General features: G+C 52.4%; 2 protein-coding genes across 3 annotated transcripts; both read right to left on the bottom strand.

Moving 5' to 3' along the window:
• Window positions 1-2,894: 2,894 nt before the first annotated feature.
• On the bottom strand, window positions 2,895-6,111 carry EPO (erythropoietin). The gene is made up of 5 exons (XM_054496405.1): window positions 5,586-6,111; window positions 4,877-5,022; window positions 4,533-4,619; window positions 3,746-3,925; window positions 2,895-3,611 (listed from the first exon to the last, which is right to left on the bottom strand). Exons 1-5 carry the CDS (start codon window positions 5,596-5,598, stop codon window positions 3,456-3,458), a joined length of 582 nt encoding a protein of 193 aa, XP_054352380.1. The 5' UTR covers window positions 5,599-6,111; the 3' UTR covers window positions 2,895-3,455.
• Window positions 6,112-20,560: 14,449 nt separating this feature from the next.
• Window positions 20,561-22,576, bottom strand: POP7 (POP7 homolog, ribonuclease P/MRP subunit). Of its 2 annotated transcripts, none has more exons than XM_054496403.2 (2): window positions 21,742-22,576; window positions 20,561-21,226 (listed from the first exon to the last, which is right to left on the bottom strand). In XM_054496403.2, the coding sequence occupies exon 2, from the start codon at window positions 21,214-21,216 to the stop codon at window positions 20,794-20,796; it is 423 nt and encodes a 140-aa protein (XP_054352378.1). In that variant the 5' UTR covers window positions 21,217-21,226; window positions 21,742-22,576; the 3' UTR covers window positions 20,561-20,793. The 2 variants fall into 2 exon arrangements, with proteins under 2 accessions (XP_054352378.1, XP_054352379.1); XM_054496404.2 differs by lacking the exon at window positions 21,742-22,576 and adding an exon at window positions 21,446-21,557.

Here is a 22,576-nt window from a genome sequence, read left to right as displayed (position 1 = left end):
ATACTCGCCTCTCACATCCATCCCAGGAGTGGTCAGACTGTTCAGGTTTGATAACTACTCTTTTTGTGGGGGTGGGGATGGGATCTTGCTGTGTCACCCAGCCTGGAATGCAGTGGTGTGATCACAGCTCACTGCAGCCTCAACCTCCCAGGCTTGAGTGATTCTCCCACCTCAGCCTCCTGAGTAGCTGGCACTACAGGTGTACGCCACCACATCCAGCTAATGTTTAAATTTTTTTGTAGAGATGGGGGCCTCACTATGTTGCCCAGGGTGGTCTCAAACTCCTGAGCTCAAGGGATCCTCCCACCTTGGTCTCCCAAAGTGCTGGGATTACAGGCATGAGCCACAACATCTGGTTGAAAATTACTATTTTTTAATTATATTTTAGAAACTGAAAGCAGTGAGAAGTCTGAAGACAGTTGTGGAATAAGATCAGTGACCCTAAATCCTGCAGAGGGAGAGGAGGGAGGCAAAAGCGGGTTACTCATTGATGAGATGTCTGAGCCTTAGACTACAAATCAGGCTAAGAGATGGACAGCCTTTGGGATTAGGAGTCCTAAATCCTGTGCTCAGGTTCTAGCTCAGTCTGTTATTAGCCAGATTCCTTCGACTTAAGAACAAGCCTCTTAGCTCCGATGTCAGCAGCCTAAGAGGGAGATTTCTCCTTTACTAACTCACAGCATTCCCGATGCAAGAATCAAATGCCATCTGTGGAAACCACAATACAAATGTGTATTGAAATGTACAAGGTCACGGCCGGGCGTGGTGGCTCATGCCTGTAAACCCAACACTTTGGGAGGCCGAGGTGGGCGGATCCTCTGAGCTCAGGAGTTTGAGACCAGCCTGGTGGACATGGTGAAACTCCATCTCTACTAAAAATACAAAAAATTAGCCAGGTGTGTTGGCAGGCATCTGTAGTCCCAGCTTCTCGGGAGGCTGAGGCAGAAGAATCGCTTGAACCCAGGAGGCGGAGGTTGCAGTGAGCCGAGATCGCGCCACTGCCCTCCAGCCTGGGTGACAGAGTGAGACTCCATTGAAAAAAAAAAAAAAAGAAAGAAAAGAAATGTACAAGGTCAGAGCCCTAAGGAATCTATAGCGTGTAAGTTTCTCTAGCAGTTCCTAGTAAGACCTGAAGAGGGCACTGTAGCCCAGGAGCCGGTTAGAACAGAGGGAAAATTCTCTTGGGTCCTCCCCTTTGGCGACTCCTAGCATCCCAGCTCCACACCTACCGCCCCGCTCCCTACACGCCTGTCAAGTACCCTCCAACCTCCAAAACCTGCCCGTAATTTTTCCTGCTGCGGATTGCAAAACATTCTCTCCCGTTTGCATATGTGTAGGAGAACACAGGCTGACTTCTCTACAGTTGATGATACAAGCAGAAAGACCGGCCCTCACATATGGGATAACAACCAGGATTGGGGTCCCATACAGCTGTTTTTGTTTGTTTGTTTGTTTTTGTTTTGTTTTTGAGACGGAGTTTCGCTCTTGTCACCCAGGCTGGAGTGCAGTGGCATGACCTCGGCTCGCTGCAACCTCCGCCTCTCAGGTTCAGTGATTCTCCTGCCTCAGCCTCCAGAATAGCTGGGATTACAGGAGCCCACCACCACACCCGGCTAATTTTTTGTATTTTTAGTAGACATGGGGTTTCACCACGTTGGCCAGGCTGGTCTCGAACACCTGACCTCAGATGATCCACCCACCTCAGCCTCCCAAAGTGCTGGGATTACAGGCATGAGCCACTGTGCCTGGCCTCCCATACAGTTTTATGACAGCTTTTGCTGTCTGCACAGGTCCCTCCTCAGTGGTGCTTTCCCGCTGAAGCATTATTTTTGAGAAGGAATCTGAAGTTGTGGTCAGAGTAAAGGGGAAAATGAGAAATAGAAATCAAGAATGGAAGTAGAGTTCATTTGTTCCATGTCCCCCACCCCAGGGGAGTAAAGGAGCAGGTAGGGATTAGGTAGAAGGAATAAACCAGGCTCAATTGCTCACACCTGTAATCCCAGCACTTTGGGAGGCTGAAGAGGGAGGATCACTTGAGCCCGGAGTTTGAGACCAGCCTGGGCAACATAGCAAGACCCCATATCTAAAAAACAAAATGAAAATAATTAAAAAATTAGCAGGGCGTGGCGATGCATGCCTTTAGTCACATCTACTCATGAGGCTGGGACTGGAGGATCGCTTGAGCCCAGGAGTTTGAGGCTGCAGTGACCCATGATTGCACCACTGCACTCCAGCCTGAGCAACAGAGCAAGACACTGTCACTAAAAACAAACAAACAAAATCACAAATATATAAATGGACCACCTAGAGTGGCCCTTGTCCCCGAGCAGATGCTGTTTATAGAGGTGGCTCCAGCCACACCTGTGTGTACCGCCCCTTTTGTGAATTTCAGAGGAGAGCATTCATGGTGACAGTCCCCAGGTGAGTAAAGGAGGCAGCTGGACTTAGTGGGGATGTGCATTGAGGCGGAAGGCTGATGCTGGGAGTGTGGCATCAGCCGAAGACACCAAAGAAGAGGCAGAAATTAACAAGGGCCAGTGACCAGGGTTGGCAGCTGTTACCAGCCCCCAAAACCCCCAAAGGGACCCATCCTCTGGCCTCCCTCTCCTTGAAGACAATCTCAGCGCACTGCGGACTTGCCCTGGGCGGGGTTGGCAGCTGCCTTACTGAGGTGAGGCCTTGAATGGAGCCACCTTATTGACCAGCGTAGGCAGAGCTTGTGGCCTCAGGCCCGGTAGGGTCGAGAGGTCAGACAGGCTGTGTGAGACAGCACGTAGGGCCCAGCCCCCTCCACCCCTCATTTCCCGGACCTGGACCTGCTGCACTGCTGCCAGGAGTGGGACAGAGCCAGGGGATTTGGAGGTTCCCAGAAAACAGAAAAGCCAAGAGTCATATTGGTGGTTTCAGTTCTTGCCAATGAGATTGAAGAATACACAAAACTTGGACCCCACGAGAGCCAGAGGCCAGCCCCCATCCTGTCTTTAGGGTTCCCGCCACCCCAGTGTCAAGGGGGCTCTTGCCACCAAGGGAGTCACCATGAGACCTGGAGAAGTCACAGCTTGCCACCTAAGTTCTCCAGGTCATCCTGTCCCTGATGGTAGGTGCAAAAACAGGTAAATTGCCTCCAAAGCGTTTCCTGGCATCAAATTTTGCAGGGTGCCGAGTGAGCTCAGGCGTCTTCCCAGCATGGCTCTGTCCCTGAGTTTAAAGCTGCTCTCTGAATGCTTCCTGCTCTGGGACCTCAGGTTGGCCCTGTGACATCCTTAGATCTCAGAGTTACTCTCTGGACAGTTCCTCTGGCCCCTGAGATGTCATTGCTGGCACTGGAGTGTCCATGGGACAGACTGGCGCTGAGCTGAGAGCCCCTCAACGGGGTTCAGGAGTGGTGGGGGAGGGTGTGGCACAGGCAATGTTGGTGAGGGAGGTGGTGGATGTGCCCAGCTGGACACACCTGGTCATCTGTCCCCTGTCCTGCAGGCCTCCTCTGTGTACAGCTTCAGCTTTCCCCGGAGGAAATTGGAGTAGACTCGGAAGAATTTGCGGAAAGTGTCAGCAGTGATTGTTCGGAGTGGAGCAGCCAAGGCCGCATCTGGAGGGGAGTTGGCTTCCTTCTGCCAAGGAGAAAACAGGAGGTCGCTGCAGTACCACAGAAGGGGAAGGAACAGGGACAGTTCCTGTACTCCTGAGCAAGACCCTTCTCCCCTTCTTACAGAAAGGGCAAGCAGAAGTGTCCGCTCCTACTCACCTGGGCTCCCAGCGCCCGAAGCAGAGTGGTGAGGCTGCGAAGGCCACTGACAGCTTTATCCACGTGCAGCTGCAGGGGCTCCCACGGCTGGGAAGAGTTGACCAACAGGGCCTGGCCCCGCAGGACAGCTTCCGAGAGCAGGGCCAGGCCCTGCCAGACTTCTAAGGCCTGCTGCCCGACCTACAGGGAGTGGACTCTGGGAGTCAGCTGACCCACGCCACCCTCTCCCTCCTGCCCCTCAGCAGCCCCAAGCACCAAGCTGAGCAAACAGAAGGTATGCAATAAGACTTGTTGAATGAATGAATGAATGAATGAATGAATGAGTGAATGAATAATGAATGTATTCCATACAGCCCTCATTACTTTTCTTTTTTCTTTTCTTTTTTGAGACAGGGCCTCACTCTGTCACTGAGGCTGGAGTGCAGTGGTGTGATCACAGCTCACTGCAGCCTCAAATTCCTGGGCTCAAGTGATCCTCCCACCTCAGCCTTCCGAATATCTGGGACTACCACCATGCACCACCTCACCTGACAAATTTTTAAAAATGTTTGTAGAGATGGGGGATCTCACTATGCTGCCCAGGTTGGTCAGAAACTCCGGGGCTCAAGCAATTCTCCCATCTCGGCCATCTCAGCCTGGGATTATAGACGTGAGCCTCTGCGCCCAGGCAGCCTCATCTCTGCTGCTCCATTTTACCTTTCCCTCGATCATTCTCCCTTTCATCCTATCAGGCTCGCAAAATGAGATTCTCCAAAAGAAAGGAAAAAAAAAAAAAAAAGGAACTCACCTCCATCCTCTTCCAGGCATAGAAGTTAACTTTGGTGTCTGGGACGGTGATATTCTCACTCAAGCTGCAGTGTTCGGCACAGCCCGTCTGAAATGCACACAGCCCGGGGAGTCAAGGGTCCCTGAGGGCTCTGGCCCTGGCCCACAGGCCGTAGGACCTGCTGGCTTTGCTTCTTGCCTAGTTTCCAGGTATGGTTTGGGGCCACCAGACTTATTCTTATGTCGGGGGCAGTGTCTAGCTTCCCAACTCCACCCCAAACCAAGTGCCAGGTTCCTGGATCTGGGAGGAGTTCCCTGAAGCCCTGAGCGTGAGTTCTGTGGAATGTGCTGGGGAAGGGGTCTCACCGTGACATTCTCGGCCTCCTTGGCCTCCAAGAGGTACCTCTCCAGGACTCGGCTGTCACAGATGAGGCGTGGTGGGGCGCCCAGGACTGGGAGGCCCAGAGGGAGCGACAGCAGGGACAGGAGAAGCCACAGCCAGGCAGGACATTCTAGAAGAGATAGCCAGGTTGAGAGTCAGGTGGGGAGGGAGGAGAAGGGTGGCTGTGGAAGGACAGCTTCCTTCATCCCCACGCCTCTGTCCCAGCTCCTTCCTGTCCCCAACCGTGCAAGCACTCAGGTGCTGCCTCCCTGGCCTTCATTCAATCCTGCTGCCGTGTGCACACCCCACCCCCAGCTACCAGCATCCACTTCTCCGGCCAAACTTCAATCCTGGTGTGACAGAGGCTTCCCCTCTGGCAGATACGTGGTCGCTCCAGCGCCCAGGTTATCAGCTTATCAGCTTCCTCTCCACCGGCACAGCAGAACCCCCAAACCTTCTTCCCCTCAACCCCCAAACTGTGTCCCCTTCACAGGTCAGGTTTTTGCCATCCCCAAGGACTCCCCCAAGTCCCCGCTGGCACGTGGAGGCTGCCCCACCCCCTCCCCCTTCCGGGGTCCTTGACAAGTCGCCGGTCCTTGAACCCAGCCACCTCCCGGCCAATAGCCCGGGCGCTAAATCCCCGCTCAAACAGGGACCCGGGCGGGCGGGAGCGCCCAGCCCGCGAGTACTCACCGTGCACCCCCATCTCCGCGCCTGGCCGGGGTCCCTCAGCGACCTGGGGCGCGCCGGGTGACCACACCGGGAGCCCTCATCCCGGGAAGCTCGGTGGGGCAGGGCCAGCCCCACTGGCCTGGAGGAGAGGGCGGCCGTCCAGGGGGCGCGGGGTCGGAGCAGAGCGGGCACGGTGGCCCCGGTCCGGCTCCAGGAGGACAGCGCGGTGCGGCGCAGCGCAGTGAGCGGCCGGGGTGGCCCAGGGACTCTGCGGCTCTGGCCGGGGGTCGGGGCTGTTATCTGCATGTGTGCGTGCGCGGGTGGGGGTGGGGGAGAGGCTGTGTGCGTGAGGGGTCGCCAGGGGTAGGGGCCACCCGGGGTCAGAGCAGGGGCAGGACGCCTGGGTTGAGGCTCGCCGGGGCGTGAGCGGGGCTGCTGCAGATGTGCGTGCGGGTCATGGGGGCTGCTCCCGGGCCCTGGGTCCCAGGAGGGGAGTGCAGCCGGTTGCGCACCCTCGGGACGGGCGGAGCGTGCTATCTCGGAAAGGCTGGGCTCCCGGACACCTCCCCTGGGGGGGCATCCCGGTCTTGGGCGGAGACTCAGAGATGCCTGGGTTGCTGGGTTCCGCAAAGTAGCTGGGTCTGGAAGCCCAGAAGCTTTAGGGAGGGGCAAATGAGTGGTCTCCCTTCCCACAATCCCAGGACATGTTCTAGAAACAATGTTGACCATGTTGAGGAATTTGATGGGGGCAAATAGGGCAAGAAATTTGGGGTTCTTCCTCCCCACCTCACTCCTCACTGTCTAGTACTCTGCAAACCCAGACACTTAACTTTTTTTTTTTTCTTGAGACGTAGCCTTCTTATGTTGCCCAGGCAGTGCAGTGGTGCCATCTCCCGCTCACTACAACCTTCGCCTCCTGGGTTCAAGCAATTCTCCTGCCTCAGCCTCCGGAGCAGCTGGGACTACAGGCACACCTTTACACCCGGCTATGTTTTGTATTTTTAGTAGAGATGGGGTTTTGCCATGTTGCCCATGCTGGTCTCGAACGCCTGACCTCAGGTGATCCACCCTCCTTGGCCTCTCAAAGTGCTGGGATTACAGGCGTGAGCCACCGCACCCAGCCCCCACCCCAGACACTTAACTTTTAGTGCACAGAGCACACAGTCCATTGTGCAGGACACACATGCACCTTGACATCTGTTTATTTGACCTGTGGTGTAGGTTAGCTAGGCTGCGTTGCCGAGTTCTTAAGAACGCTGAAATACAGCTAACACCAAGAGTGACGGGGGCTGGGATTTACAGCTAAGGTTTTATGGCTTCTGGAAACCCTGAGCCAGATGAGTGAGATTCCCAGAGCAGGAGACCAAGACTAACTGGTCTCTCACACCTTAGAAAGTGGCCACGTCCTTGAGCCCTCAATGTCCTCATCTGTCAAATGAGTGTGGTGAAACTACCAACCTATCCCATTCAGGTTTCATAAAAGACAGGAAACGGCCAGGCACTGCAGCTCACACCTATAATCCCAGGACTTTGGGAGACCAAGGCAGGAAGATCCTTTGAGCCCAGGAGTTCGAGACCAGCCTGGACAACATAGCAAGACCTCGTCTCTAAAAAAATAAATAAATAAAAAATAATTAGCCAGGTGTGGTGGCTCACGCCTGTAGTCCCGAATATGCAGGAGGCTAAGGCAGAAGGATCACCTGAGCCCAGGAGTTCGAGGCTGCAGTGAGCCATGATCGCGCCACTGCACTGCAGCCTGGACGACAGAATGAGAGCCTGTCTCAAAAACAAAAAAAGACTGGAATGTGTAGATCTGAGCTGTAAGAGTTAGCCGGGAGAAATCAAGAAAGATTTGAGGGAGGAGGTGACAATGACCTCAGCCTTGAAGAGGGGTAGGACATCAATGGGAAGTGGTATGAGGTGGGTGGGGGATTGTTGATTCAGCAAAGTGAATGGAGAGTCAGGTGAGTATTGCGGGATCTGGCCAGCAGCCGGCAATGCAACGGGGCTTTCTCTTTGTTCCCAGGCGGATCAGCAGGTTGAGAAATAATAGACACACACAAGATAGTGAAAGCTGATCCAGGGGGGTCACCACCTTCTGGTCCCATGGTGTCAACAATGCACCGGATATACCAGCATTTATTATTAAGTTTAGTGAGGGCGGGGGTAGGTTAGTGAGGGATTTAGGGTCATTTGATTATGAGGTGAGATGGTCACATGGGGATAAATTAATTCTTTAACATAACATTTGTATGTAGAAGTACAGTACACTTGTATGTAGAAGTACAGTATACAGAGATAAGAATTTACAGTATGGTGTGTGCATCAGTAATTTCTAACAGAGCCTTAAAACAGAAACACAATCTTTCCATAACCTATGATTAGCAAGATACTAATCAGCAGTAACAATTGCAACAAAAGCTGGTTACAAACAATCCATAGAAACAGGACATGAAGCTAGACAACCAGTTAGACCAGAAATTCTCAGAAGGGATAATGCCTTAACCCTAAAGAGGCTTAGAAGAGCCATGGCAAGATGAGGGCGTTTATAGCCCTATCTTATCCATATGGACAGGCGCCCCCTATGCGTTCGTTTATAGGCTCTCCACAAGGGTCGCATTCCATTCCCAGAGCTATGAACATCTGCTTTTCTGGGATAGAAATCTTGGTGATGTGAAACCTCCCTGACTGTACATCCATTCATAGGCTCTCTGCAGGAGGAAGCACATCACGCACTGTTGGCTCGTTCTGGCAGTCCAACCTGGCATTGTCTTTACACAATCGTGCATGCAATTTTGTATTTACAATAATTAGGAGCATTTCATCTTTTATTCCATAGCAGTAGTTTCAGGGGGTCTCCCTATAGGTGCGCAGAAGGGAAGGTGAAGAGAGAGGTGGAAGATGAGGCCAGGGTGCTGCTTAGGGAAGAGTCAGGCTGTCTATGGTCTTGAATGCCTCTCTAGAATTTGGATTTTGTTTGGAAAGAGTGAGAAACATTCACTCATTCATTCAAAAGATATTTATGGATTTCCTACCTACCCCTGGCCAAGGACCTGGGGATAGAGCAGCCAGGAATGCCTGCCCTGGTGGAGCTGACATTCTAGTGGGGTTGCCAATGATGAACACAAAAATGGGTACAAGACAGAGGATTTCAGCTAGGTGAGGTGGCTCATGCCTGTAATCCCAGCACTTTGGGAGGCCAAGGCAGGAGGATCACTTGAGCCCAGGAGTTGGCTTCACCAGCCTGGGCAACATGGTGAAACCCCATCTTTACAAAAAAATACAAAAATTAGCTGGGCGTGATGGCATGTGCCTATAGTCCCAGCTACTTGGGAGGCTGAGGTGGGAGGATCACTTGAGCCCAGGAAGTTGAGGCTGCAGTGAGCTGCGGTTTTGCTACTGCACTCTATCCTGGGCAACAGAGTGAGACCCTATCTCAAAAAAAAAAAAAAAAAAAGAAAGAAAGAAAAGAAAAGATAGAGGATTTCAAATAGCCAGAAGAACTAAGGAGAAAAGGCACAGGCAGGGTTATCTAAAATAAAGTAGTCAGAGACACCAGGCTGAGAAAGTGACTTGAATAAAGACCTGTCCGGGGTGAGGGACCATGAGGGTGTGGTGAGGTGAAGAGCTTGATGGGAGGGGGCTTTGGGCCAAGTGTAGTGGCTCACACCTGTAATCCCAACATTTTGGGAGGCTGAGGCAGGAGGATTGCTTGAGGCCGGAAGTTTGAGACCAGGCTGGGCAACATAGTGAGATCCCATGTCTATAATTTTTATTTTTGTTTAGTTAGCTGGGCATGGTGGTGCACATCTATAGTCCCAGCTACTCAGGAGGCTGATGTCAGAGGATCTCTTGAGCCCGGGAAGTTGAGGCTGCAGTGAGCTATGATCACGCCACTGCACTCTAGACTGGGCAACAGAGGGAGACCCTGTCTCAAAAAAAAAAGGAAAAAATGAGTGGTTTGGCAAGATGGATGGGTGGGGGTCAGGAGACAGAAGCTGGTATGCTTCTGGCTGGCCTGATTCCCTCAGACCCTGCTCCCCTGCATCCTCTGCTCACCTTGAGCCCTCCCAAACCTGCTCTCCAGGCTCCCCCAGCCCCACTCGGCTCCTGGTTCTGATCCCTTCCAGAGTCCTGGGACGTGCACCATCACACTCACGTCCACACATGGCCGCACGTGCGTTCTGTCCTGGCTGCTCCCCTTCCCCAGCCTCTGCTCTCCCAGGACCCTGACTCCTGCGTCAATGCCCTGACCTAACCATGGAGAGGGGACCGGAGACAGATGGGTGGGGTGGACACAGCTGGAGGAGGAGGAGCCTTTTGGGCTGTGGGACCTGCCCCTCCCCTCACACAGCTTCTCGGGGGTCCCTACATCCTTGTCTGCAGTAGAAGAGGAGTGAGAGATGGGCCAGGGGCACCAGCCTCTAAATGCTGTAGCCTGCTGGATAGGATTGGTGACTGCCTTGTCCCCTGGGGCTTTTGGAGAGAGAGCTATGATTGCAGCTCGGGAGGGAGGAGAGGATCTTGGTCCACCCCATACCCAATCCGAAGCCATAGTAATTCTCTTTTTGAGATGGAGTCTCACTCTATTGCCCAGGCTGGAGTGCAGTGGCCCCATGATCTCAGCTCACTGCAGCCTCCACCTCCCGGGTTCAAGCAATTCTCCTGCCTCAGCCTCTCGAGTAGCTGGAATTACAGGCATGTGCCACCATGCCTGGTAATTTTTGTATTTTCAGTAGAGATAGGGTTTCGCCATGTTGGCCAGGCTGGTCTCGAACTCCTAACCTCAAGTGATCCTCCCACCTCAGCCTCCCAAAGTGCTGGGATTACAGACGTGAGTCACCACACCCAGTTTGAAGCCATAGTAATTCTGCTAAGAGGGGAGAGGCTGGTTTGGAGCCCAGAGCCTCTTGGATACTGAGCAGTGCAGGGTCCATTCATCTGTCCTTGAGGAACAGGAAGAAAACAAGAAGCTCCATGGGGCTCCCTGTCCAATGCCCACCATCCCCCTGCCCAGTGCCCCCCACCCCCGCCATCTGCCTGCTCTTCATCTGCTAGCATGATGCTGACCCACAGGCCCAGGACCACTGCAGAGCATCTCCTCATTGACCCCCCCAGTTAATCCCTAACATTGCTGCTCAATTAACTTTCCCACTGAACAGCCTCATTTGTGCTAATTCCCTGAGCAGGAACCTGCCATGGTTTCCTATTGCCTCAGAACTGAGACCCAGACCCTCCAAGGTCTACCATTCACTTCATGTTCCAGCCTGTTCTCCCGCTTTGCTCACTCCCACTCCCTCCACCACAGGAGATGGTTTGTGCCTTCCTGCCCTTGGCTCATCCTGGATTACCCTCCCACACCATCTCCTCCTTTTCTTTAAAGCCCAAATCTGTGCATCGCCTCCTCCATGAAGCCTTTCTTGATCTCCCAGCAGGAAATCGTCTCCTTCCCTGGCACTGCCGTCATTTATGTACATGTCTTAGGCATCTCACTGGCAGGACCGCCATGGACAGCCGTCAAAGCTGAGCACTGCCCAACTCCCAGGGGCATCCATAGAGACTCTGATGGGAATGGTACCATCTGGAGTCATGTAGTGCAGGTGCCCTGGTCATCGAAGAGAGCAAAGGGCTGCGTATGGAAGTTCTGATGCATTTTTGTGTCTACCAAGCGTCCAGCATGTCCCTTTTCTGTGGTCACCACCCATGTGTGGATTGCATTATGTGGTCCCTCCACTACATGCTCAGAGAAGAGCCCATCCTAGAGGGGGCACTGAGCCATCCCCTGGTCAATCCAGCTCCCTGGGATCCTGGGACGTGCGAAGCTTCCATGCACTTCCTGAGCAGGCAGCCACTGAGGCAGGGTTTGAAAAGGGCCAGTTGTGACAGGAGGATGGCAGGCGTGGAGGCAGGCTCTGCTCCACGGATTCCTCCTGGCAGCGGATTCAGATTGGAAATCCAAGCAGAAGCAAATTTACAGCCCCCCTGAGCTGTCCCAGACCCCTAGGCAGCACAGAGCCCCAGCTGCCTGGAGTCGGACTTGGGAAGGGGGGCCTCCTGGCTTCTCTTTCCCTCCTCATTTCCAAGCAGTGGCTTCTCAGCTCAGCTCGAGTTCAGCCAGAGGCCCAGAAGACCTTCTGTGCTGGGAGGGGAGGTGGCTGGGGACCTTGTTGGGTGGCCTTTGGGGAACTGTGAAGGAAGCAAGAATGCTGGAGGGCCAGGCACGGTAGCTCACGCCTGGAATCCCAGCACTTTGGGAGGCCAAGGAGGGAGGATCCCTTGAGCCCAGGAGTTTGAGACCAGTCTGGGCAACACAGGGAGACCCTGTCTCTACAGAAAATTTGTCAGGCATGCTGGCACATGCCTGTAGTCCCAGCTACTCGGGAGGCTGAGGCTGGAGGATCACTTGAGCCCAGGAGTTGGAAGCTGCAGTTAGCTATGATCGCACCACTGCACTCCAGCCTGGGCGAAAGAACAACGCCCTGTCTTTCTTAAAAAAAAAAAAAAAAAAAAAAAGGAACGCTGAAGAAGGGATTCCTGCTGGAGAACCAAAGGAAAATCCTTTGCCAAAGTCAATTTGGAGACCATGAGGCAAGGGCTACTTGCTTGGTCAGAAAATCATTGATAGAACCAGACATCCAGGTTTCTGCTCTCAGCAAACAGATCTGTGGCCTGGTGGCTTCAAGGGGTTGGTTGTCCGGTGACCAGGAGTGCTTGGATTGGTGGCCTGAATTCTTTTTTTTTAAATGGAGTCTTCCTCTGTTGCCCAGGCTGGAGTGCAGTGGAGTGATCTCGGCTCACTGCAACCTCCGCCTCCCAGGTTCAAGCAATTCTCCTGCCTCAAGCGATTCTCCTGCCTCAGCCTCCTGAGTAGCTGGGATTACAGGCACCTCCCACCATTCCTGGCTAATTTTTGTATTTTTAGTAGAGACGGGGTTTCATCATGTTGGTCAGGCTGGTCTTGAACTCCTGACCTCGTGATCCGCCTGCCTTGGCCTCACAAAGTGCTGGGATTATAGGCGTGAGCCACCGCGCCCAGCCTGATGGCCTGAATTCTGCCACTGACTTGCCAGGTGCCTAACTTGGGCAGGTAACTTGATCTCTGAGCCTTCTTTGCAGAGTGGGGGAGGTGGAAATGATAGTGGTTGCCTCCCACAGCTGTGGTGGGATTATGTAACTCCTGGCACATGGTAATCGATAAATACTAGCTGTTATTGCCCTACTCCCCACTTTATTATTTCTCCCATTGTCCTTTCTTGGGAGGCCTGGAGACCAAATGTCCAGTGTGTTCCTTAGCCTTCCTCCAGCAACGTCTCCTGTTTCTCTGGGGAGCCAGGGACAGATTCGTGGTACTTTACCTTGGGTATTGTATTATAGCTGCCCCTACCATGCAACTTACTGAAAAAGCATCGTCAGAATAGTGGGATGGAGAGAGGTGTCTCTGGGTGTCTATATATATTTTTAATTTAATTAATTAATTAATTAATTTTTTTAGATGGAGTTTTGCTCTTATTGCCCAGGCTGTAGCGCAGTGGCGTGATCTCGGCTCACCGCAACCTCCGTCTCCTGGGTCAAGTGATTCTCCTGCCTCAGCCTCCCAAGTAGCTGGAATTACAGGCATGTGCCACCATGCCCAGCTAATTTTTTGTATTTTTAGTAGAGACAGGGTTTCACCATGTTAGCCCGGATGGTCTCGATCGCCCCATCTCAGATGATCCGCCTGCCTCAGCCTCCCAAAGTGCTGGGATTACAGGCGTGAGTCACCGTGCCCGGAGATTTATTTATTTATTTATTTATTTTTTGAGATGCAGTTTCACTCTGTCACCCAGGCTGGAGTGCAATGGCGCAATCTTGGCTCACTGCAACCTCCACCTCCTGGTTCAAGCAATTTTTTCTGCCTCAGCCTCCCAAATAGCTGGGATTACAGGGGTGCACCACCACACCTGGCTAATTTTGTATTTTTTTTAGTAGAGACAGGGTTTCACCATGTTGGTCAGGCTGGTCTCGAACTCCTGACCTCAGGTGATCCACCCACCTCAGCCTCCCAAAGTGCTGGGATTACAGGCGTGAGCCATCGTGCCCAGCCTAAGTGAGCTCTTCTGCTCGTGTCTTAGTTCATCAACCAGCAAATAATTTTTCCCTTTTCAGGGAAGTATATTTGTCTAATAGCAAACAAGACTAATAGACTGAGTTGGAAGGAATCTAGCAGGTCCTGTGAAGGCGAAAGTCCACCCTCTGTTTGCATTCTTCAAGTGACAAGACGGTTGCCTTTTCTTAAGGGAGCAGAGGCTTGTTATAGAGGAGACAGCAAGCCATTCTCCTCTGCACCATCCATGTATCCACTGACCCATTCATTCATCAGATATTTATTAGTTAGTGGAATGGGCAATAAAATAACTTCTTGAGGTATCTCATCGGTTTTATTTTTACTTATTTAGAGATGGGTCTTGCTCAGTTCCCCACGCTCGAGTATGGTGGCATGATCATAGCTCACTGCAACCTCGACCTCCTAGGTTCAAATGATCATCCTTCCTCAGCCTCCCAAGTAGCTGTGACACCAGGCATGCACCGCCATGCCTGGCTAACTTCTTTATTTTTTATATAAAAAATATAACTCTATAAAAAACAACTTCTTTATTTTTTATAGAGCCAGGGTCTCACTGTGTTGCCCCGGCTGGTCTTGAACTCCTGGCCTCAAATGATTTTCCAAAGTGCTTTCCAAAGTGCTGAAATTATAGGCATGAGCCACCTCACCCAGCCCCTCATCAGTTTGATAACTAACTCCCTGATCACCTTACTTAGAGAACAAAGGATCAGTCAGGAATAGGCTTCATGAAACTTTGGTAGGCCGGGCGCGGTAGCTCACACCTGTAATCCCAGCACTTTGGGGGCTGAGATGGGCAGGTCACAAGGTCAGGAGTTCAAGACCAGCCTGGCCAATATGGTGAAATCCCAACTCTACTAAAAATACAAAAATTAGCTGGGCATGGTGGCGCACACCTGTAGTCCCAGCTACTCAGGAGGCTGAGGCAGAAGAATCGCTTGAACCCGAGAGGCGGAGGTTGCGGTGAGCCAAGATTGTGACACTGGACTCCAGCCTGGGTGACAGAGCCAGACTCCATCTCAAAAAAAAAAAAAAAAAAAAAAAACTTTTGTAATGAACTTTTGCTCATTACAAAAACAATACGTGACCAAAATTAGAAAACAGCACTAAACTCAAACACATAAACTGAAAAACACCCATAATGTCATTAGGGTCTTGGGACCTTAAGTGGCCATTTTCACAGGCTTCCTTCTGGTAGGATGACCTTTGCCTCATCCCAAATCTCTGTGCAATTGGACATCTGTTTCCTAAGGAACTACAATTGACACGTTCTTGTCCAACCTCTCTAGTGGTTTGAGGGTTTGTGAAACACCATTTTTCCCTCAACTCCTGACCAAGCACCAGAAACTCACCTGGGACAAAGTGCTGGGTCTCTCTAGCGGGATCATCAGCCTGATCAAACCACTTAATATTTCAAGGCCCTGTCCCCTTCCCTGCTATGCGAGCCACAACTGAGTCTGGCAGAAACTAGTAACTCAGACTTGAGAATTAAACGCACACAAAATTGCCTTCCTTCACTTCTCCCCATTCCCATTAAGAAGCCTAAAACCATTTCTTAGCAAAATGGCTTCATACTAAACAATACTAGCTCTTGGCCGGGCACAGTGGCTCACGCCTGTAATCTCAGAACTTTGGGAGGCTGAGGCAGGCGGATCACCTGAGGTCAGGAGTTCGAGACCAGCCTGGCAAACACAGAGAAACCCCGTCTCTACTAAAAATACAAAAAGTAGCCGGGCTTGGTGGCACATGCCTGTAATCCCAGCTACTCAGGAGGCTGAGGCAGGAGAATCACTTGAATCCAGGAGGTGGAGGTTGCAGTGAGCCAAGATCATGCCATTGCATTCCAGCCTGGGCAACAAGAGCACAACTCCGTCTCAAAACAAACAGATAAACAAACAAACAAAACAATAGTAGCTCTTTTTTTTTTTTTTTGCCTGTAGTCCTAACTACCTGGGAGGCTGAGGCAGGAGGATTGCTTGAGCCTAGAAGTTCGAGGTTGCAGTGAGCTATGATTGTACCATTGCACTCCAGCCTAGGCTACAGAGTGAGACCCTGTCTCTAAAATAAATAAATAAATAAATAAATAAATAAATAAATAAATAAATAAAATGTAAAAAGGAGGGCAGGGCCTTGTATTTGCACACACCTTTTGCCTCCATCTCCTCACCCCTCTCCCCTGTTTTTCAAGCTTTTTTTTTTTTGAGACTGAGTCTCGCTCTGTCTCCCAGGCTGGAGTGCAATGGCACGATCTTGGCTCACTGCAACCTCCGCCTCCTGGGTTCAAGCAGTTCTCTTGCCTCAGCCTCCTGAGTAGCTAGGATTACAGGCGCCCACCACCACACCCAGCTGATTTTGTATTTTCAGTAGAGGCGGGGTTTCACCATGTTGGCCAGGCTGGTCTTGAACTCCTAACCTCAGGTGATCCGCCTGCCTGGGCCTCCCAAAGTGGTGGGATTACAGACGTGGCTCACTGTTTCTGGCCTCCCAAGCTTTGATGGAAGTCACTTTGGAGAACCGGTAAAGGGAGGAGAACAGAGGCCGGAGCCAGCCTCCCTACGGTCTGGCCTGCAGGCAGGGTTCCCTGCTCCACCTGCCCTGCATGGACTCCAGTAGATGCAGAAGCCTGGTTCACACCCCCCCACACACAAAAGAGTGAGCCCCAGGCCCCACTCTTCCTTCAGTGGCAATGTGGAGGTCTGTTTCTGCAGAACTGCCACTGAGGGAAGCCCCACTGGCAAGCAGTGAGAAAACATGGAGTAGAAACAACAAACAAATAGGCTGCAGGAGGGAACTGCCAAAACAAACCAGATGGGAAAGGCTGCCTGCCACCACCTCTGCTGGGCTCAGGCCCGGAGCACATACGTGCAGGGAGACACAGCTCCATCCAGCTTCCTGCTGGCTCCCCGCTCGGCTACTGGGGGGCTCCCGGGCGAGGAAGCCTTGCAGTCAGGCTGATGGAAGGGATGTGGCCCGATAGAAATGGCCGCAGCCAGCCGGGTGCAGTGGCTCACGCCTGTAATCCCAGCACTTTGGGAGGCCCTAGGCGGGCAGATCATGAGGTCATGAGATCGAGACCATCCTGGCCAACATGGTGAAACTCTGTCTTTACTAAAAATACAAAAATTAGCTGGGTGTGGTGGTGTGCACCTGTAATCCCAGCTACTCAGCTACTTGGGAGGCTGAGGCAGGAGAATCGCTTGAACCAGGGAGTCAGAGGGTTGCAGTGAGCCAAGATCACACCACTGCATTCCAGCCTGGCGATAGAGACAGACTGTGTCTCAAAAAAAAAAAAAAAAGAAATGTCTGCAGCCGTGTCTCCCAGTACCTCTTGCTTTCTAGCCACCTCGAGTCCCTCCAGTACCAGAATGTAGCTGCCTATTCATTAATCCCCTCCCTGCCCACTGTTTTTTGAGATAGGTTTTTGCTGTTTCACAAGCCCTCAGTCACGGCTCACTGCAGCCTCAACCTCTTGGGCTCAAGCAATCCTCCCACCTCAGCCTCCTGAGTAGCTGGACCACAGCACACCACCAAGCCCAGTTAATTTTTAAATTTTTGATAGAGACGAAGTCTTACTCTATTGCCCAGGCTGGTCTCAAACTCCTGAGCTCTAGCAATTTTCTCTCTTCGGCCTTCCAAAGTGCTGGGATTACAGGCATGGCCACCATTCCCAGCCAAATCCACCCATCTCCCGCCCCACTGTCATCTCTCTGCCAAATATGCCCTCTTTTCTGCCTGGCAAACTCCTATACATCCTTCAACACCCAGATCAAAGGTGAGTGAAACCATTTTGGGTCCCACCAGGAAGTTATTAGCCCTTTCCATCTCCACATTTCCTTATCATTGCTACTGTTATGTCTCACACATCTTACTCATTCACAAAAAATTATGTGTCCACCTTCCCGATTAGATGGCGAGCTCCTTGAACGTAGGGACCATTTCATATGCAGATACCAGAGGAAGGGATTTTGATGAATTAGAAGACTGATCTTCAGACCTCCAAACCAAACTACCTTCACTTGAATTAGAGTGAAATTCTGTTCCTAACCTGTAAATCAGAGGCTCTTAAACTCTTATGACCTCAAACGGTAAAAAACACAATGTACATCCTATTATACTACACATATATATATACACATGCCTGACTGAAAAATCTGCTGGTCAGGCCTAGTGGCTCACACCTGTAATCCCAGCATTTTTGGAGGCTGAGGCGGGTGGATCACCTGAGGTCAGGAGTTTGAGACCAGCCTGGACAACGTGGCAAAACCCCATCTCTACTAAAAATACAAAAATTAGCCAGGCGTTGTGGCACACGCCTATAATTCCAGCTACTCAGGAGGCTGAGGCAGGAGAATCGCTTGAACCTGGGAGGCAGAGGTTGCAGTGAGCCAAGATTGTGCTACTGAACTCCAGCCTAGGAGATAGACACTCTGCCTCAAAAAAAAACAAAAAAATCTGCAATAAAACACCACCATTTAAGTTGCACTTTTTTTTTAACTTGGGTTCTTTTTTCTTTTTCTTTTCGTTTTTTAGACAAGGTCTTGCGCTGTCACCCAGGCTGGAGTGCACTGGCGTGATCTCAGCTCACTGCAACCTCCCCATCCTGGGCTCAGGTAATCCTCCCACCTCAGCCTCCCAAGTAGCTGGGACCACAGTTTCATGCCACTATGCCCGGACAACTTTTTATATTTTTTGTAGAGATGGGATTTCGCCATGTTGCCTAGGCTGGTCTCGAACTCCTGGGCTCAAGAGATTGACCTGCCTCGGCCTCCCAAAGTGCTGGGATTATAGGCGTGAGCCACCACACCCAGCCTTGTTTTTTTTGTTTTTGTTTTTGTTTTTTGAGACGGAGTCACTCTGTCGCCCAGGCTGGAGTGCAGTGGCGCGATCTTGGCTCACTGCAACCTCCGCCTCCCTGGTTCAAGCGATTCTCCTGTCTCAGCCTCCGGAGTAGCTGGAACTACAGGCATGTGCCAACACACCTGGCTAATTTTTTGTATTTTTAGTAGAGACAGGGTTTCACCATGTTAGCCAGGATGGTCTTGATCTCTGGACCTCGTGATCTGCCCGCCTCGGCCTCCCAAAGTGCTGGGATTACAGGCGTGAGCCACCGCGCCTGGTTTTTTTTTTTTTTTTTTGAGAAGCTGTGACCCACAAATGGGTCACAACCCGCTTTGATAAACATTGCTTTAGTTGACTCTAGTTTGATAAATATGAAAAATCAGGTCATCCCACAAATATCCAAACAGAAAGTATTACCTGTGTGCCCAGTAATTATTTGGAGTGGGGGGTCCCTTTGCCACTGGAGCAGCCCAGTGAGAAGGGTCTGAAGGCCGGGCACGGTGGCTCATGCCTGTAATCCCAGCACTTTGGGTGGCCAAGGCGGGCAGAATGCTTGAGGTAAGAAGTTTGAGACCAGCCTGGCTGACATGGTGAAACCCCTTCTCTACTAAAAATACAAAAAATTGCAGGACGTGGTGATGCACGCCTATAGTCCCAGCTACTCAGGAGGCTGAGGCAGAAGAATCCCTTGAACCCAGGAGGCAGTGGTTGCAGTGAGCTGAGATCGCACCACTGCACTCCAGCCTGGATGACAGAGTGAAGTTGTCTCAAAAAAAAAAAAAAAAGGGTCTGAAGGGCTCTGCATCTGAAAGCCCGGGTGCCATCTAGGTAGGCCCTGCAGGTCCAGGAATTAAATGAAGCCACTTGTCAGTCCCTACCACGGAGCCTGACACTAAGGTCCTGAAGTCTTAGTTTGCTTCCTTTTTTTTTTGAGATACAGTCTTGCTTTGTCAGCAAGGCTGGAGGAGTACAGTGCGGTGATCACAGCTCACTGCAGCCTCGAACTCCTGGGCTCAAGTGATCCTCCTGCCTCAGCTAACGAGGTAGCTGGGATTATAGGTGCAAACCACTACAGCCATCTAGTTTTCAAAAATTTTTTGCTTTTGGGAGGCCGAGGCGGGCAGATCACTTGAGGTCAGGAGTTTGAGAACAGCCTGGCCAACATGGTGTTTCCACTAAAAAAATACAAAAATAATTAGCTGGGCGTGGTGGCACTCACCTGTAATCCCAGCTACTGGGGAGGATGAGGCAAGAGAATCACTTGAACCCAGGAGGCAAACGTTGCAGTGAGCCAAGATGGCACCACTGTACTCCAGCCTGGGTGACAGAGCAAGACTTCATCTCAGAAAAAAAAAAAGAAGTGGTTTTTTTGCATAGACTGGGTCTCAGTATGTCATCTAGATTGGAGTGCAGGTGGCACGATCATAACTCACTGCACCTTCAAACTCCCAGGCTCAAGCGATCTTTCCGCCTCAGCCTCCGCCAGTAGCTCGGACTACAGGCTGGAGCTACTGCACCCAACTAGAAGATGAAAATCTTTAAAACAAACATTAGCGCTGGGCGCGGTGGCTCACGCCTGTAATCCTAGCACTTTGGGAGGCCAAGATGGGCGGATCATGAGGTCAGGAGATCGAGAACATTCCTGCTAACACGGTGAAACCCTGTCTCTACTAAAAATACGAAAAAAATTAGCCAGGGTGTGGTGGCAGGCACCTGTAGTCCCAGCTACTCAGGAGGCTGAGGCAGGAGAATGGTGTGAACTCGGGAGGTGGAGCTTGCAGTGAGCCAAGATCGTGCCACTGCACTCCAGCTTGGGTGACAGAGTGAGACTGTGTCTCAAAAAACAAACAAACAAATAAACAAACATTGGAATGACTGGGCTTCTGCACTGTACTGTTTTGTTACACTGCTCATAGCATAATCTATGCTCTCTATAGAGGCAAGAAACACTTGGGTTCCCCTTTCACCTAGATACTTGTAGCGTTTCCTACCATCCCTATTCAGGCACACACAGAATTTACACAGGAAAGAGTCAGTGGCAGTGGGGTGGCAGGACACTGGTACAACAGGATTTTTTATTTATATGGCAATAGTTACAGACCACATACACACACTCAGGAAGACCCACTAACTGGGCCCACCAAGAGACAATTACCGCCACCCTCAATGCAGAGTCCTTTGGGCTTCCAGGGAACAGGCCTTTTCTTACACGGCTCTGGTCCGAGGTCCAGTACTCAGCACGCAAAGAGCCACATCACGGAGGGTATAAGTGGAGGAGTGCCTTTTCAATTACTTTGGTGTGACCCTGAAGACTCGGATGTGGATGGCTGAGTTATTGCGGATCCGAGTCAGTGGCTCCCGTGTATCGGTCTCTGGCTCCAGCTCATCAACAAGCTCCACGGTGGAGGTATTGGCAGCCACCTGCAAGGACCCAAAGCTGCCCGCCTGCAGCTGCAGCGCGATGTTGATGGCGCGGTTGATGGCCAGGCCCAAGCCGTGAATGTAGATCTCAGAGCACGCGTTCTGACCCCGGGCCCCTCCGTCCAGCAGCTTCTGGCAGCGGGCCAGCTGGGCCTTAAAGTCAGTCTTCATGTTGACATAAATGTCATTGGGCCTCCGGGGCAGGCGGTTGGGAAGCCTTTTCCTAAGGGTGTACTCCACTGGATCCAGTTCAGCCTCCACAGCACCGCGGGGCTCTCGGTTTTCTGCCATGCTGTGTGCCCTGGCGTGGGAAAGGACGCGATCAGAGGGATCACAGTGACCTCGAAGCCTTTCCTACCCCTTTTCCTGTACAAAGGGTGCACCTGGCCGGGCAGTGACTCACGCCTGTAACCCCAGCACTTTGGGAGGTCGAGGCGGGAGGATCACTGGATCCCGGGTGTTTGAGACCAGCCTGGGCAACATAGCAAGACCCTGTCTTAAGAAAAAATTTTTTAATTACCCGGGCCGAGGCGGGAGGATCGCTTGAGATCGGGAGTTCGAGGCTACAGTGAACCGTGATCGCGCCCGCCACTGCACTCTAGCCTGGGAAACAGAGCAAGCCTCTGTCTCAAACAAAAATAAAAACAAAAATAAAGGGTGCACCCGAGAGGGGACACACTCGATGTCCCTGTTTCCTTCCGGCCCCTTGTCCTCTCCCACTCACCTCCAGATTCCGCGTCTCCCCACCCCCCGTTCCGATTCATTCATCGCGACGCCCTCAACCTCGCGCCCCTCCGCCGGCCCTTCCGTGCTTACTCTCTTCGTTCCACAGGGCCCTCCAGGCGCGCGAGGCCCGCTCCCCGCCAGGCCACTCAAGGGTTCGCCGGCCAGCCCAAGTAACCGCGACCCCAGGACCGAGAGAAAGAAGGATGTGGGTGCAAGCAGCCAGCCAGCTCGTGAGCGCTCTGCCGGCGCCGGGGTCCTGAACGGGCTGCGGAGTGCGCACGCGCGCCGGTACCCCGCGAGCTACGAATCGCCTTCCCGGCTTCCGTTCGCCCCGCCCCTCCCCTGAACGCAAGTGCGACTGCGCGAGGCGTTTGAGTAACGCGAGACTTCCGGGCGTGACGGGATCTACACGTGTACGCCTCGGGGACTGGCGGGCGGCCGAGGGCGGGGACCAGGTCCGAGCCGGGGAGGAGCTAGAAAGGGCCGGGTCGGCGTCTCTAGGCCTGGCGGAGTTCCCGGCCGGCGGAGGGGTAGTGTAGGGAAGACACCTGGAGGAGAGGCTGTTCTAGGGGCAGGGTTCTTCCTCATGGGAGCAGGGAAGGGGTCGAGTTCAGGAGACCGCGGTCGCCAAGGGGCCTGAACTCCGCGTCCGTCGCAGCTCCTCTGGTCAGAAGAGGCCTGGGCAGGGCTGGCAGAACTGACCCCCTAGTCTAATGTCCCTGTGGCCCGAGGACCGAGGGGGAACTGAGGGACATGGCCGGTCCCCACCTCGCTGGAGGACAGCGTCCCATGACTTCCCTGCAGTTCACGGGAAGCTGTCCGCCTCTTGTCTATGCTGGGGACCCATGCTGTGAGCCCTAAGCCCAAGCTTCACGGGTCCCCAAGGAACGCTGACCCACCCACGCCCCTCAACCATCTCCCACCA

The sequence above is a fragment of the Pongo pygmaeus genome, chromosome 6, assembly GCF_028885625.2.
Source record: "Pongo pygmaeus isolate AG05252 chromosome 6, NHGRI_mPonPyg2-v2.0_pri, whole genome shotgun sequence".
Taxonomy (NCBI): domain Eukaryota; kingdom Metazoa; phylum Chordata; class Mammalia; order Primates; family Hominidae; genus Pongo; species Pongo pygmaeus.
Note: the sequence above shows the minus strand (reverse complement) of the source record. Positions and strands in the feature narration are given on the sequence as shown.